This window comes from Uranotaenia lowii, chromosome 3 (genome assembly GCF_029784155.1).
Source record: "Uranotaenia lowii strain MFRU-FL chromosome 3, ASM2978415v1, whole genome shotgun sequence".
NCBI classification, from domain to species: domain Eukaryota; kingdom Metazoa; phylum Arthropoda; class Insecta; order Diptera; family Culicidae; genus Uranotaenia; species Uranotaenia lowii.
In genome coordinates this window covers 338,791,528-338,805,279 of record NC_073693.1, presented here as the reverse complement: position 1 = coordinate 338,805,279, position 13,752 = coordinate 338,791,528, and the positions used below count along the sequence as shown (strand labels likewise).

General features: G+C 40.0%; 2 protein-coding genes across 3 annotated transcripts in view; one reads left to right on the top strand and one right to left on the bottom strand.

The window, feature by feature from the left end:
- LOC129757627 (DENN domain-containing protein Crag-like) overlaps nt 1-5,571 on the top strand; it is an 88,997-nt gene extending 83,426 nt beyond the window's left edge. Inside the window, exons 8-12 of one of the 2 annotated variants that reach the window (XM_055754899.1) lie at nt 2,702-2,785; nt 2,933-3,350; nt 3,413-3,850; nt 3,913-4,091; nt 4,157-5,571. In XM_055754899.1, the coding sequence (XP_055610874.1) occupies nt 2,702-2,785; nt 2,933-3,350; nt 3,413-3,850; nt 3,913-4,091; nt 4,157-4,475 (1,438 nt within the window). In that variant the 3' untranslated portion in view covers nt 4,476-5,571. The remainder of the gene's footprint in view (nt 1-2,701; nt 2,786-2,932; nt 3,351-3,412; nt 3,851-3,912; nt 4,092-4,156) is intronic. The other variant, XM_055754900.1, reaches the window with a different exon arrangement.
- Nucleotides 397-11,531, bottom strand: LOC129757628 (dual specificity mitogen-activated protein kinase kinase dSOR1-like). Its single transcript, XM_055754901.1, has 4 exons — nt 11,252-11,531; nt 10,368-11,166; nt 9,972-10,307; nt 397-9,901 (listed from the first exon to the last, which is right to left on the bottom strand). The coding sequence occupies exons 2-4, from the start codon at nt 11,133-11,135 to the stop codon at nt 9,788-9,790; spliced, it is 1,218 nt and encodes a 405-aa protein (XP_055610876.1). The 5' UTR covers nt 11,136-11,166; nt 11,252-11,531; the 3' UTR covers nt 397-9,787.
- Nucleotides 11,532-13,752: the final 2,221 nt, after the last annotated feature.

Genomic DNA, 13,752 nt, shown 5'->3' with positions numbered 1-13,752 from the left:
CAAAAGTTATCGTAATTTTGACTGGCTCAAATCATTTTTGTATTTTTTTATATGTTTTATCGGCTATTAATAGGGCTGGATTTTCATGAAATTTCAAACGAAACCACTGATATAAATTCATTTGCAGTGTAACAAGATGATCGAGCAATCAGATCGCATCAGGAGATCGCAAGTGTTAAGGTTAATGAAGTACTCATACTTTAGAAAATCATAGAGTAGGGTAGTAGAGACGTTTGTGATAGTGTATTTTAGAGTAGGGTAGCGTAGCGTAGATGGGAATATAACAGAAAAGTTAAGAATAGGTTAGGTTTGGTTTAGCCTGTCCTGTCCTACCCTACCTTACCCTATCCTTCCCTACCATACTCTTATCTATTCAATTTTATCCAACACTACTTTAGCCGTGGGCGTGATTGAGTGCTCATTTATATCACTTTGATATAAATGGGTATACCTTGACGTATAGCAACATTAAATATAGAATAGTGAGAGTATCACAGTTCAGTGTTGCTATAGGCATCAACGGATCACTTCCGACCATAAGTGAAACGGAACCCCTAGATGTCGGTCCCACGGCTTTTAACTAAAGCTCAATCACATGGTCAATCTGGTCCGATCAGAAATGATTGTTTGACCTTTTATTGTCATTTTAATGTTCTTTTCTATTTTTCTTAATGTTCTTTTCTATTTTTCAGATCATTCGGAGGTGGAGTTTTTTTTTTTTTTCTCTCTCTCAGATATATTCAAATAGTTGGAAAGTTAGAAAGGAGTAGGTTAACATATTCAAATACCATATTCCTCCCCAATGCTCCAGTGGATGTGTATTTGCGGTTTATGAATTACGATGGCTTATTCTTAAATCTAGCTTTTTTCAATCACTGGGGGCTAATTGGATGGAAATGATATTTTGTGGTTTAAGGTTTGTGAAACGGATCTGTCACCTGAGTTGTTTTGATAGTATTATAGTTTAAAGCAAACAGTCTTGGCAATTTTTAAATCTCATTCAAAAGTAGGCATTCAACTATGTGAGGCAGGTAGTGTAGGGCAATGCTCAAACGGTAAGATAGGCTCTTATATCCATAATTTGTTGAATTCGCATGATTGTGATGATGTTGTGATAGGAATAAGGTAGCTTACTTCTACTATTAATTTGAGCTAGAATTTTTATTAGTTTGAAATAGGCTTGCTTCAAAAAGCAAACAGGCTCTCACATCCATATTTTGGTAAAATAGTATGGTTCTATGATATGACAGAAACAATGTAGCTTACTTCTACTATTAATTTGATCTCGGTTTATTATGAGTTTAAGCTAGGCTTCTTCTTAGATATTGATAGATGATATGAACTAACTCTTTTTTTTCTCTTTTTTTTCTCTTTTCTTTTTTTTCTGTTTTCTTTTCATGTATCGTGGCATGTACTACCGAGAAATCATTTGGTCCAATGATGACGTTGAGCGAACCTTCAAGCCATCCCCTAACATCATGGGACCCAGACGTTGGCTTTCGCATGACATGGTTGCCAGCCCAAGGATCTAACCATAAATCAACTGCTGAAGATGGTGTCCTATAACTTGGTGAGATCCTTCCTTTTTATTTTTAATATTTTCAATGCGCTTATAAACCGTAGTATGTAGATGCTTGGGGAGTATGTAGAGGCCAGTCTCGAACCCACCCTTGTCCTTCCTCCAACTGGTATCGGGAGGGGTTGGTTTATTATCTTGAACTGCATTTTATCCATATTCCATGGATATAATGAAGTGCTTGATGGTTTAACCAACGTCTCAAGATCGCTTACTATTCTACGCTGCCTTCTCTAAACTTTAAATTTTCTTCTCCAAACTATTCTAATTTTCATTTCCAGCGTCAGCTCCCCGAGCTATTTAAACGCTATGAAAAAAAAAAAAAAAAAAAAATTTTATCCAACACTACTTTAGGATAGGGGATAAGTAGATTAGGATAATATGTACTTATTGAAAGATAAGATAGGTGCGATTTCAGTAGAGTAAAGTAGAGTAGGGTAGGGTCAAGTAGTGTAGATTAGAGTAAGGTAAAGTAGAGCAGGAAACGATAGAACAAGAAAGGATGGGGTAGGGTAGCATAGACTATTGTACAATAGGGTAGGTAGGATAGGATACAAAGAGTAGTGTAAGATATGGTAGGTTAAGTAGGATAGAATCGGATTCGATTTGATTTGATAGGAAACAGTAGGACAAGATAGGAGAGATGAGGATTGGATTAGATAAGATAGCATAGCGTTGGGTAATGATAGAATAGGGTAGGATAGAAAAGGGCAGCATAAGGTAAAGTAGGATAGGGTAGAGTAGAATATAATAGGATAGGCTAAGTATGATAGAGTAGAATAGAGTGAAATAGAGTGTAGTGCAGTAGTAAACATAGAGACGAATAGAACAGAGTAGGCATAGTAGATTAAGTTAGGGCAGAATAGACTATAATATAGAAAAGTAGGCCAGAGTAAAGAGGAAACGAATAGATAAGGAAAAAATGTCATGTTCATGAGAATCCAGCCCCGGCATCATACAATTAACTTCTTAGTTATTTTCGGTATCGCTAGACTCATAAATAAAACGACTCGATTGCTCTAGACTTTTGTTTTTCAACATTATCATTATTGTTTTTATTCTTTCCTTTTTGTTTTTCCATTGTTACATTTTTGCGCCCGCTCGCTCGCTCGTATAACATTTTAGCCGTTACTCACCTGCACGTTTATCCATGAAAAAAGATTTCAAATCGCTCTCAACCAATGTGATAGAAAGCATTTCCAGCGTCAGGTAAGTTGGGCCCATTTGATTTTCTTCAGTTAAGTTTTGTCCGTTGTTTTGATTGCAGTTTTTGTGCAGTAGCACGTCTTGTCTATGAGTTATCCCTTTTGGGAATTTTTTAAATGGAATCACTTATCTAATACTTTTCCGTTTTAGCCCAAGTCTGACGGGTAAGAAATCCAACGAGATACTACAGGGTGGTATTAGTAGCATCAAGTACGCAGCCACTTCGATGGCCAAAAAGCTAGACGAGATTAAGGAAGCCATCTCGGCCAATTCGACACCGGTAAAAACCGGATCCGGAACGACACTTACCGGAGGTGGCAACGGTTACTCGGAACGGGATGCACTAGGTTCGGAATCGGATCTGGTGAATGAAGATGGCAGCACCGTGAATGGTGGTGGCTCTCGATCTCGCCGTGTCTCGAGCGAGTTTGATCTGTGGGGTCGCTTCAGCGAGTCGCGCAAGTCCAGCTACAACAATCTAGTGCCTCTGGGCGAGAATGCCACCTCTAATGTGAGCTTGAACGCGTATCCTACCCTGCCAGAAAATGTGTACCCTTTGACAAATGAGGTAAGTCGAAATCGCTAGAAATTACTTCAGTACAAAACATATCTCTACTTTCTACCCATCAGGTTTCCGATACCAATGAAGCCGACTACGTGATCCAAATTACGTCCTGTTCCCAGTGTCACAACTGTTCCGTGCTTCTGTACGACGAAGACATCATGGCCGGATGGTCGGCCGAGGATTCCAATTTGAACACCACCTGCCATGCCTGCAGCAAAGTAACGGTACCGTTTCTGAATGTGCATATCCTTTCGGGGGCGCAAAGGAGAGCACTGACTGCGACAAAACAGCAGCAAGCGAATCCAGACGTGATTAGCGTGCCATATCTCAACCCACTTGTCCTGCGCAAAGAGTTGGAGAACATTCTCAGCCAGGAAGGCGACTTTGCCCCGTCGAAGCCAAACTTTGTCGACGAACATCCCATCATCTATTGGAATCTGGTATGGGTGATGGAGCGCATCGATGTAACGACGCATTTACCGAACCTTTGTTTGCCCAAACAGGTTTGTATATTTATTTCTCAATTTTTAGATCAACTCTTAGAGTTATATTTTCTTTTCTTTAGGAGGGTGAAAATGATGATCCTTTAAGCAATTTAAAAACCGTGTCAGTTCACTGTTTGTGGGATAACCCGCGGTTACATTCGGAAGCCGGTCCCGCTATGTACATGCTGTGGACACAAAATCAACCAGCTAGTCCTCTGTTGAAGGCACTTCTGACGGATCAAACATCGATCAATAGGGCGTAAGTTTGTTTTTGTACTTTTACTCGAAATCTTATAACCGTATTCTTTCCATAAAAAAAAACAGCGTCATGCAACAGGTGATCGCGTCCATCCGCTGCAACGATTTGCTAACCCCGGTCAAGCGGTTGGCCAACGAGCGACACAAGTTGAAGCACCGGGGCGTCGATCGAACCCACTCCATCTACCGGGACATTCTGTTCCTGGCCTTCATAGCCCTCGGGCGAGCCAACATCGATCTGATTTCGTTCCATCGCGAGTACGCAGCCGTTTTCGACAAACTCACAGAGAAGGAGTGCAACACGTACTACCGCAGTCAAGATTTGCCCCCCTCATCGGCGGCCATTTTCTGCCGGGCATATTTCAAACCGCTGGTACTTCCTTGACCGGGGCTTTCGTTCCTTAGTGGTGGATTTGGTTATCCACCACTGAGGGCTGGCATCCGGTAGTCGGTAGACGACCACCAAAATTGAGGTAAGCAAGAGAGCTACTCCAGCAAAGCGAGTAGCCACGCGTGATAGAGCAATTTGTAAATTATTCTACTTAACAAATCCCTCAAAGGGTGAAATCACAATAAATTACGGTTAGAGGTAATCCAACTACGAAGTAACGCATTGAAGACGCCAATCATACTTAGAAAAATCAGAAAAAAAACAATAATTATTCACATAATCAACACACTGTTATCCGAAGGAGGCGAGTGTGCGAATGCTCGTAAAAGAATGAGATTAATCATGTCATGCTTGCTCAAAAAACAGGAACACTTTTGCTAACGAGTTTAAATCAATTAAATCAAAACAGCGTACATTCAAAGCTTAAACTAAATCGACTTTAGCGAAATTCTGCTTCTGGAGAACGTCGAACTTCGAAAGCCTCAAATGCAGAGTCAACTACCTACCTAACCTTCATCGTCGCAAACTTACCGGATTAGACGACGCAGTGGTTCACGAAAATCATTCAACAACAAAATTGTGATAAATCTAAAAAAAAGCAAACCGGAGGCATCCATCCTTGCATTGCGCAGCAGAGCGAACTAATTTCTGTTTTTTTTTTTCAAATGTTTGAATTTTGTTTGAAAAAATCTTTTAATTACTTATTTTGAAACCTTAGGTTACAGACCCTATAAAGACGCAGCCAGCAACCAGGCTAAAAGCTCTATTAGATTCTACTGACCGTTGTGTAAGATACCTTAAAACTGCTTTTCAGATCATATCAGATAGTTTGAACACTAACTAGCTCTTCGTCCGGAACAGGAGTTCTTATTACGCAAGTAAGTTTTTTGCTTGTAGCAACCAAGCGCAGTTCGGTGTAAAAATATGTGTTGTATTATTTTAAGTTTCTACGTAAACTAAACTTGTGACGGCTATTCTACGATGGGTAAACAAGTGAAACGTAAGAAAACTGTAGATGAAAATTTGTTTAAGTCCCCTACCCTAGCCTAGATTGATTGGAGTAAATATATGTAAAGGTTCGATGATACGATTTTTCTTGATTTAGGTTATTTTGTGCGTGGTATATCACAGTTCTCATTCACCCACTACTCCTGTTTCATGGTTTTATTCATTCCGCTTTATGTCGACCTCAAGTCTCGTCTGTACTTTAGAGTGTAGTTTTTGTGTCCTCCACCGTGATCTGGCAGGACGACCTTCCTGTGGCTCGGGCCCGACGACCATCCATGCCTCTAGTCTCGACGTTCTTCGTACGGCTCGGAACTTTCCTTCTGCCTCGATGCCTATCCTGAAGGCTGACGCCTCCCATTGGTTCCAGTTCGACGACCTCCATTTGGGTTTCCAGGCCGGCGACCTTCTGTGACATGTAGACGACTCTACGTATTCCCGACCTGCCAACCTTCCAGTCCGACGACCTACCAGTGATTCAGGCCCGGCGACCTTGTCGTGATCCCAGCACGATAACCCCCCAGTGGCTTCGGTCCGACGACTTGTTACATTCCGGCTCGACGATCTTCTTTTGGCCCGATGCCTTATCAATGGCACGACGACCTTCCGCTGGCCCCCGTTTCCAATGGATCCGACCAAACGACCTTACATGACACCTGTCTAACGATCTACTGGCTTGTCAACCTCCACATGGTTTCCTGATTCAACGATCTTCCAGGTGCCTCCTGGTTCGACAACCTTCTCCCGGCACAACGACCTCCTAATGCTAACGTTGGGCTCATTGTCCTTCTATTGGCTTCCTTGCTGGATGACTGTCTACTCATTGATTTCACTTCTCCTTCGTTCTACGAGTACTAGGCCCATAACCTGTGGTAACAACACTCTAGGCAGCGAAAAGGAGAGAGCTTCATGCCGTGGGGTCGGAGGCACACTACTCGACAGCCCGCCGTCCATGGGGTCAGTCTACTTCGACCGTTGTCCGGTCTTCTTCGACTGGCAACCCTAAGATTTTCGGCCCGCGACTTTCTCTTCCCCTTCGTGTGCCACATCGAGAGCAGTTTATCCACATTTATCCTAAACTCCTATCACGGCACACATTAGGGACTTTGAAGGCTACGACTCGGATGTTTCCCGACAGTGATGACATCCTACACCGACTCGAGAGGCTCGCCCGTAATCGAGAATCTCTCTATCCGTGGGTAACCCCCGACAGTGATTAACCCTTTTCCTGCCAGGACCGCTACAAGGAAGGTATAGTGTTATTCCCGCAGTTTCCTCCTTATGAAACGGTACTACTCGGATACTTTCCGGCGGTGGATCCCTCCACTACGTAGAAGATTATGCCTTATGTTTGTAACTTCAAGGGACCAGACGCACACTACTCATCCTACACCGTTCGTGGACTGCCGTTGACTCCAACTTCCCTGCAGACAGTCATGATCCGGGTGAACCCATCGCTGACCGCATACCAAGTGTCGAAATCCGTACACATCTTCTGCACCGCGTTGTCTACTAGCGTATCGGGCCCACAGACGGCAAATATGTTGGTACGTACCGCCGCCAACTTCGGGTGTTTCCTGTTTTTATCACAATCTGGGCTATATGGTGAAGCCACATGTATAAACCGGTAGTGGTACTTCATGAAGCATCCATGAACAGAAGGGAATTGCGTCATATGGATGACCACTTCACCGTGTCTTCTTTCTCCCGATGTGCGGGATCAGACGAGATCAACCTTCCACCTTCCTCTCGCTTAGCTGTCCCACAGGTGCTGCCAGTTGGACATCGAGTCCTCATTTGCGAGATCTCCTACGTTGGGCATGTCTTTATTGTCGTAGCAATAAGCATCCTCCTCTGTCAAAACCGAGATGGGCAGGACGCCCGCCACTAGGCAAGCGTCTTCGGACGAGATGGACCGGTATCCACTGATAACCCGCAGATTCATCATCCGCTGAACGCTGCTAAGTCGCTGCAGGTTACATTATCTTCCCAGGGCCTGCCTTCAGGCCGCTGCTCCGTACCGCAAGATTGACGTGGTCACACTTGACAGTATCCTCCTCTTGCTACTGCGGATTGCCGATGAGTTCAACATCATCCGTGTGAGTGTGGCCGTGGCCTTTGCCGCGCTCTTACACACATAGTCAACATGACTAGTGAAGCTGAGTCTGTCGTCGAGCATCACCCCTAGGAAGGTACTTAATTGCGCGTTTGGACACGATATCACACTGTTTAACTGCAATGTCAGCTGTTTGGGGTGAAATCAGGTTGGTGATCAGCACCATCTCGGTTTTGTGGTGGGCTAGACGCAGGCACTGGGAGTGCATCCAGCTTTCCACTGCCTGGATAGCTACTGTGGCAAGAAGTTGCACCTCCGCTGTCGAGGAGCCTCTCATCTGCAAATCCTACGAGTTCAGCTTCCGATGTGAGGATCATTCGTAGGAGCTCGCCGTACGTGATTCCCGACTTAGGACATCTGCATACGTGCTCTTGGGTGCCTTGGCGATAATCGCCTCTCCCCTCTCCCTGATGCAATGTTTGAATCGTTGGGGTCGAGGTTTGGCTGGTCTTTTCGTCTGCCGGACAGACGGATCCTGGGCTCGTTACTGACAAACACAAGACCACCCTTTGTTTGGGCAAAGGTGTTCACTAGCTGTTTCTCATAAAAGGTTTGACTTCATCCTGGTGGCCATTAAATAGTTCAGTTGAATCATTTTGCTAATATTACAGGCAGGGTTCAACAAAACGCACTCTTTTAGACGCGCGCGGCACACGCAAACCATTCCTCTCGAGCGAAACACTTCTTCGTTTGCGTTCTGGCCGTTGACGCGCTCTCGCTCGAAACAAAAACACGCTCGCTCAATCTTTTCCCCTCGTTCTCGTCGACGAGATGCACTATCCGAAATCTGCGCGAGCGGCCGAGTCGAACAGGCACGGCTAGTTCTATTTTTAACATTCATTTTAACAATCCTTGTGTGAAGCTCTTTGATTTGGCGTTTTTCGCGAAATTTTACTATTGCATGGTAAATTTTTCATAGTTACTAGTGCTGGTAACTATTACTAGTGGCTAGAATATTTCTAACATGCATTTTAACAATCCTTATGTTATGCTGTTTGATTTGGCGAATTTTGCGAAATTTTACTATTGCATGGTAAATTTTTCATAGTTACTAGTGCTGGTTACTATTACTAGTATGTATTTTTAAACTTTTAACATGGATTCTTATAACCCTCCACCCAAGGCTATTGTTTGCTTCTATCTGTTTTACCATATCCATTGATTTAATTATTCGCACAGATTATTCCGTCGGCCCTTTATAACGAAAACACGGCGAACACACCGTGTGCTAAAGAGAGCCGCGCGCGCCGTCCGGTGAGCCGCCGTGTCCTCTCGGTAGATGCTCGGTGTTCCTACACGCACGCGGCAGAAAAACGCAAACGCAGTTTCCGAACCGCTCGCGCTCTCGAATAGGCGCGCGCGAATTCGCTCTGCTCAAAAATTTTCAATCTGCGTTTTGGTCGCAAATTTCTCGAGAGAATTTCGAGCAATCAAATGTGCCCGTGAACCGAGAACGAAAGAGCTGCGTTTTATTTGCTCTTTCTCATTGGACGCACTCCTGCGTGTTGAACCCTGATTACAGGTAACTTCGCAATTCATCGAGCCTCGAATTCGTTTTTGGTTTGGGTCTTGAAAATTTTTGTTTATTCAAATATTTCTGAGGATAAGGAATATAACACTGACATTCAGTTACAGAGTTGTTTTTTCTTCTTCTTTTTCTTGCATGAGTAGTTTAAAATTTTTGGCTGGTGCGAATGATAAAAAATGATCCTAAGAAATAAGGGGTACCTCGAGCTTTCATTTAAAAAAAAATAATGCAACAAAAATTATGACTGAGTATTAGAAATCAAACCATCCTCGAGAGAAAAATCACAAATTGGAGCAACGAATACGAATTGGAACAAAAAAAATTTATAAAATAAACTTTTGTGAGAAACTTTTGAATTTTTACAGTAACGAAACAAAAGGCTCAACTTAAAAGCTAGGCGCAAAAGGTAAGGATACGGAAACACGAGAGACGTGCGCGCTGTCCTGATTGATTGTAACGATCTTTTACACACCGTATATGTACTATATCATGTAATACGAGAATAGACTTTTGTTGTTTCAGGTTTTTGTTTTTGATAGCTGGTTCGGGAAGTTGCTTCCACACAATTACGACCAACAGCGATCCGGCGAATACACACATATACAAATTGGATTCAAGAGATTAAGGAAATGCGCTCTGAACGGCCTCACGGTCGATCTAGTTGGGTGATGCATTCCGCTTCGGCGTGGACGGAAGCAGATCCATCGTTTTACAAACCCACCCGGCAATGTCGACGTGCTCCTGTTCAATGTTTTTGATCCAGTCGTGGTTCTGTAAGTGAATTGAAAAAAAAACATTTTAAGAATATTGGGTTTAAAGTTCATTCGAAGGAAATATTTACCATTAACGTCTTTAGATCGGCCCGCTCCTCGGGGTTCTTTTTCAAACATTTATCGATGAAATCTTTGAACCGATCGGTGAAGGAACTGTGCTCCAGTTTCGGCGGAGGTTCGTTGACGATGTAATCGAGTAGCTCGAAGATGGCCATCGGTTTCGGTTCGATTATGTTTTGTCCCGGTGAACTATCGTCGCCACCACGATCCTGGAAGATCTGGTCCAACATGCGAGCATCCGGCGGGGGAATCGGGTACATACCGATGGCCATCTCAACTAGAGACAGTCCCAGGGACCAGATATCTGACTGGACCGAGTAGTGAGTGCCCTGAAGGCGTTCCGGCTGGAAGAATGGAGGTTCTGGAAATGCAAGTTCTCAGTTCAAAATTAACAGGATACTTACCGACATGTAGCTCCGAGTTCCAACAAACGAGTTGGCCATCGAATCGATCAACTGTCCGGACACTCCAAAATCACAAATCTTAATCTCTCCGCTGCTGTTCACCAAAATATTGCTTGGTTTCACGTCCCGATGCATGATTGCATGCTTATCGCGCAAATAACTCAACCCTTTCAGGACAGCGCTCGTAATCTTGGCTAAAATCGGTTCCGGGATTCGACCCGCCCGCTTCAGGATTAAATCCAACGAACCCCCATCCATGTACTCCATGCAAATACTGATTTCTCCATCACTGTAGAATGCCCCATAGAAGCCTACTATGTGCGGGAAGTTACAGTCGTGCAGCACCTTCAGCTCCCGAATGATCTGCTTCTTGATGGCCGGTTTGACCTCCAGATGGATCAACTTCCGGGCCATGATCAATTGGGTGGGAATGTGTCGAACCTTCATCACAACGCCTCCATTGCCGGAACCAAGCTCTCCCAGCTTCTCCAGATCCTCGTCGCTCAGTTCTCCGATTTTCTCTTTCTGACTCAGGAACACCTTGATCCGTTTACGGGCATTCTCGTCTATCTCGAGCTCCTCCAACGTTTCAGTCAGTGCATCGATACTGTTCTTGGCCTTGCCCAGCAAGTTATGCTTCCCGATTACGTACTCGGTCCCGGAGGGCGTCCTAAACGACGGAGTCGGTGTGGTTTGCTGCCCTGCCGGAACATCCACCGAACCCGGCGGCAGGGTTAGATTTAATTTATTTTTGGTCATCTTAGACATTGGAAAGCTGCCGCCCCACCCGGGGATTAACCTGAAACACCAAGAAACTTTAATTTTCAACTCGATTGTCAAAGGCAATCGCGAAAATGGAAAAACATTTTCGCTAGCAGACTGACCTACAGCGAAAAAAATGAGATCAATAATCGATGAAAACAAACAAAACGCAGAACCCTTTTTCCGCTTTGGTTCCGCGTCGTACAACAAAATCTAGCACTTTCTCGACACGGATTTCTTACAACAGCACTTTAAACTTATTGCACATACAAATATGAGGAAGTTATAGGGCGCTAATTGCAGTTAATTAATTATTTTACAAACGTTTTTCGCAAATTCGAACAGCTCGCGCGGATGCTGGCTGATGGGTTTTGCTGGATGCTGTCTCTCGCCTCTCGCTGAACTTTTGCGTGTTGTGACGTTCGGAAAACGAGTAGGGGTGTCAAGGTGTTATTTTCTTCCAAAATGTAACGCTTGTAACGACAGCAATAATCACTGAAAAAATTTAACATTTGAAAACAACGTGAAATGGTCAAAATAATTAAAGATATTTATCGATATGCTTCATAATTTAATATTACACAGAATATAATATAAATTATGATTATCACAAATGTAAAAAAAAAGTTTAAATCCTAGGAATAAAATGCCACTAAATTTACAAATATCACAAACATGACGGAAAACACTGAAACAAAAACAATGAAAAAGTTCATAAAAACGACATTAACAAAAAAAAAAAGTAAAAATCAAAGAAAAAACAACAAAAATCACAGAAAAAAATATAAAAGAACAAAAAACATTACAAAAATGACAAATAAAAACCAAAATAAAAATTGACAGGAATGATAAATATAAATATATGTAAACTACATGACCGAAATGACAAAAATGAAGAAAATGACAAACAGTATAAAAATAACAAAAACTACTAAAAATACGAAAACAAACATTGGACCGAATGTTAAAAAGGTCCTTAATAAAAAAAAACTAACAAAAAATACTCAAATAAAAAAAATAAAAAATTTAAAAATTGAAAAAACAACAGAAATTTATAAAAATGACAATAATAACACAAAAGAAAAAAAATTTCCAAAATAACGAAAGTTACAAAAAGAAATAAAATTGATTAAAGTTGACAAGAATTAATAAAAGGACAAAAATGACAAAAATAACAAAAATGACAAAAAAAGACAAAAATGACAACAATGACAAAAATAACAAAAACACAAAAATGACAAAAATCACAGAAATCAAAAAAATAACAAAAATTGCAAAAATGACAAAAATTACAAAAATTACAAAAATTACAAAAATTACAAAAATTACAAAAATTACAAAAATTACAAAAATCACAAAAATTACAAAAATTACAAAAATTACAAAAATTACAAAAATTACAAAAATTTCAAAAATTACAAAATCAACAAAAATTACAAAAAATACAAAAATTACGAAAATGACAAAAATGACAAAAATAAACAAAAATGACAAAAAAGACAAAAATAACAAATATAAAAGAACAAAAAACATTACAAAAATGACAAATAAAAACCAAAATAAAAATTGACAGGAATGATAAACATAAATATATGTAAACTACATGACAGAAATGACAAAAATGAAGAAAATGACAAACAGTATAAAAATAACAAAAACTACTAAAAATACGAAAACAAACATTGGACCGAATGTTAAAAAGGTCCTTAATAAAAAAAAACTAACAAAAACTACTCAAATAAAAAAAATAAAAAATTTAAAAATTGAAAAAACAACAGAAATTTATAAAAATGACAATAATAACACAAAAGAAAAAAAATTTCCAAAATAACGAAAGTTACAAAAAGAAATAAAATTGATTAAAGTTGACAAGAATTAATAAAAGGACAAAAATGACAAAAATGACAAAAAAGACAAAAATGACAACAATGACAAAAATAACAAAAAGACAAAAATGACAAAAATAACAGAAATCAAAAAAATAACAAAAATTGCAAAAATGACAAAAATTACTAAAATGACAAAAATTACAAAAATTACAAAAATTACAAAAATTACAAAAATCAAAAAAATTACAAAAATTACAAAAATTACAAAAATTACAAAAATTACAAAAATTACAAAAATTACAAAAATAACAAAAATTGCAAAAAAGACAAAAATGACAAAAATTACAAAAATTTCAAAAATTACAAAATCAACAAAAATTACAAAAAATACAAAAATTACGAAAATGACAAAAATGACAAAAATAAACAAAAATGACAAAAAAGACAAAAATAACAAAAATGACAAAAATGACAAAAATTACAAAAATTACATAAATTACAAAAATGACAAAAATGACAAAAATGACAAAAATGACAAAAATGACAAAAATGACAAAAATGACAAAAATGACAAAAATGACAAAAATGACAAAAATGACAAAAATGACAAAAATTACAAAAATTACAAAAATGACAAAAATTAAAAAAATTACAAAAATGACAAAAATGACTGAAACCACAAAATGAACAAAAACGACAAAAAAGACAAAAATAACAAAAATTACGAAAATGACAAAAATGACGAAAATTACAAAAATTACAAAATTACAAAAATTACAAAAATTACAAAAATT

Excerpts from the sequence above, each read along its gene's own strand:
- LOC129757628 (XM_055754901.1), bottom strand. The coding sequence starts at position 11,135 with ATGTCTAAGATGACCAAAAATAAATTAAATCTAACCCTGCCGCCGGGT. Across the intron at positions 10,308-10,367 it reads GAACTCGGAGCTACATGTCG|CCGGAACGCCTTCAGGGCAC; the intron begins GTAAGTATCCTG and ends CCATTCTTCCAG. Across the intron at positions 9,902-9,971 it reads CCGATCTAAAGACGTTAATG|AACCACGACTGGATCAAAAA; the intron begins GTAAATATTTCC and ends ATTCACTTACAG.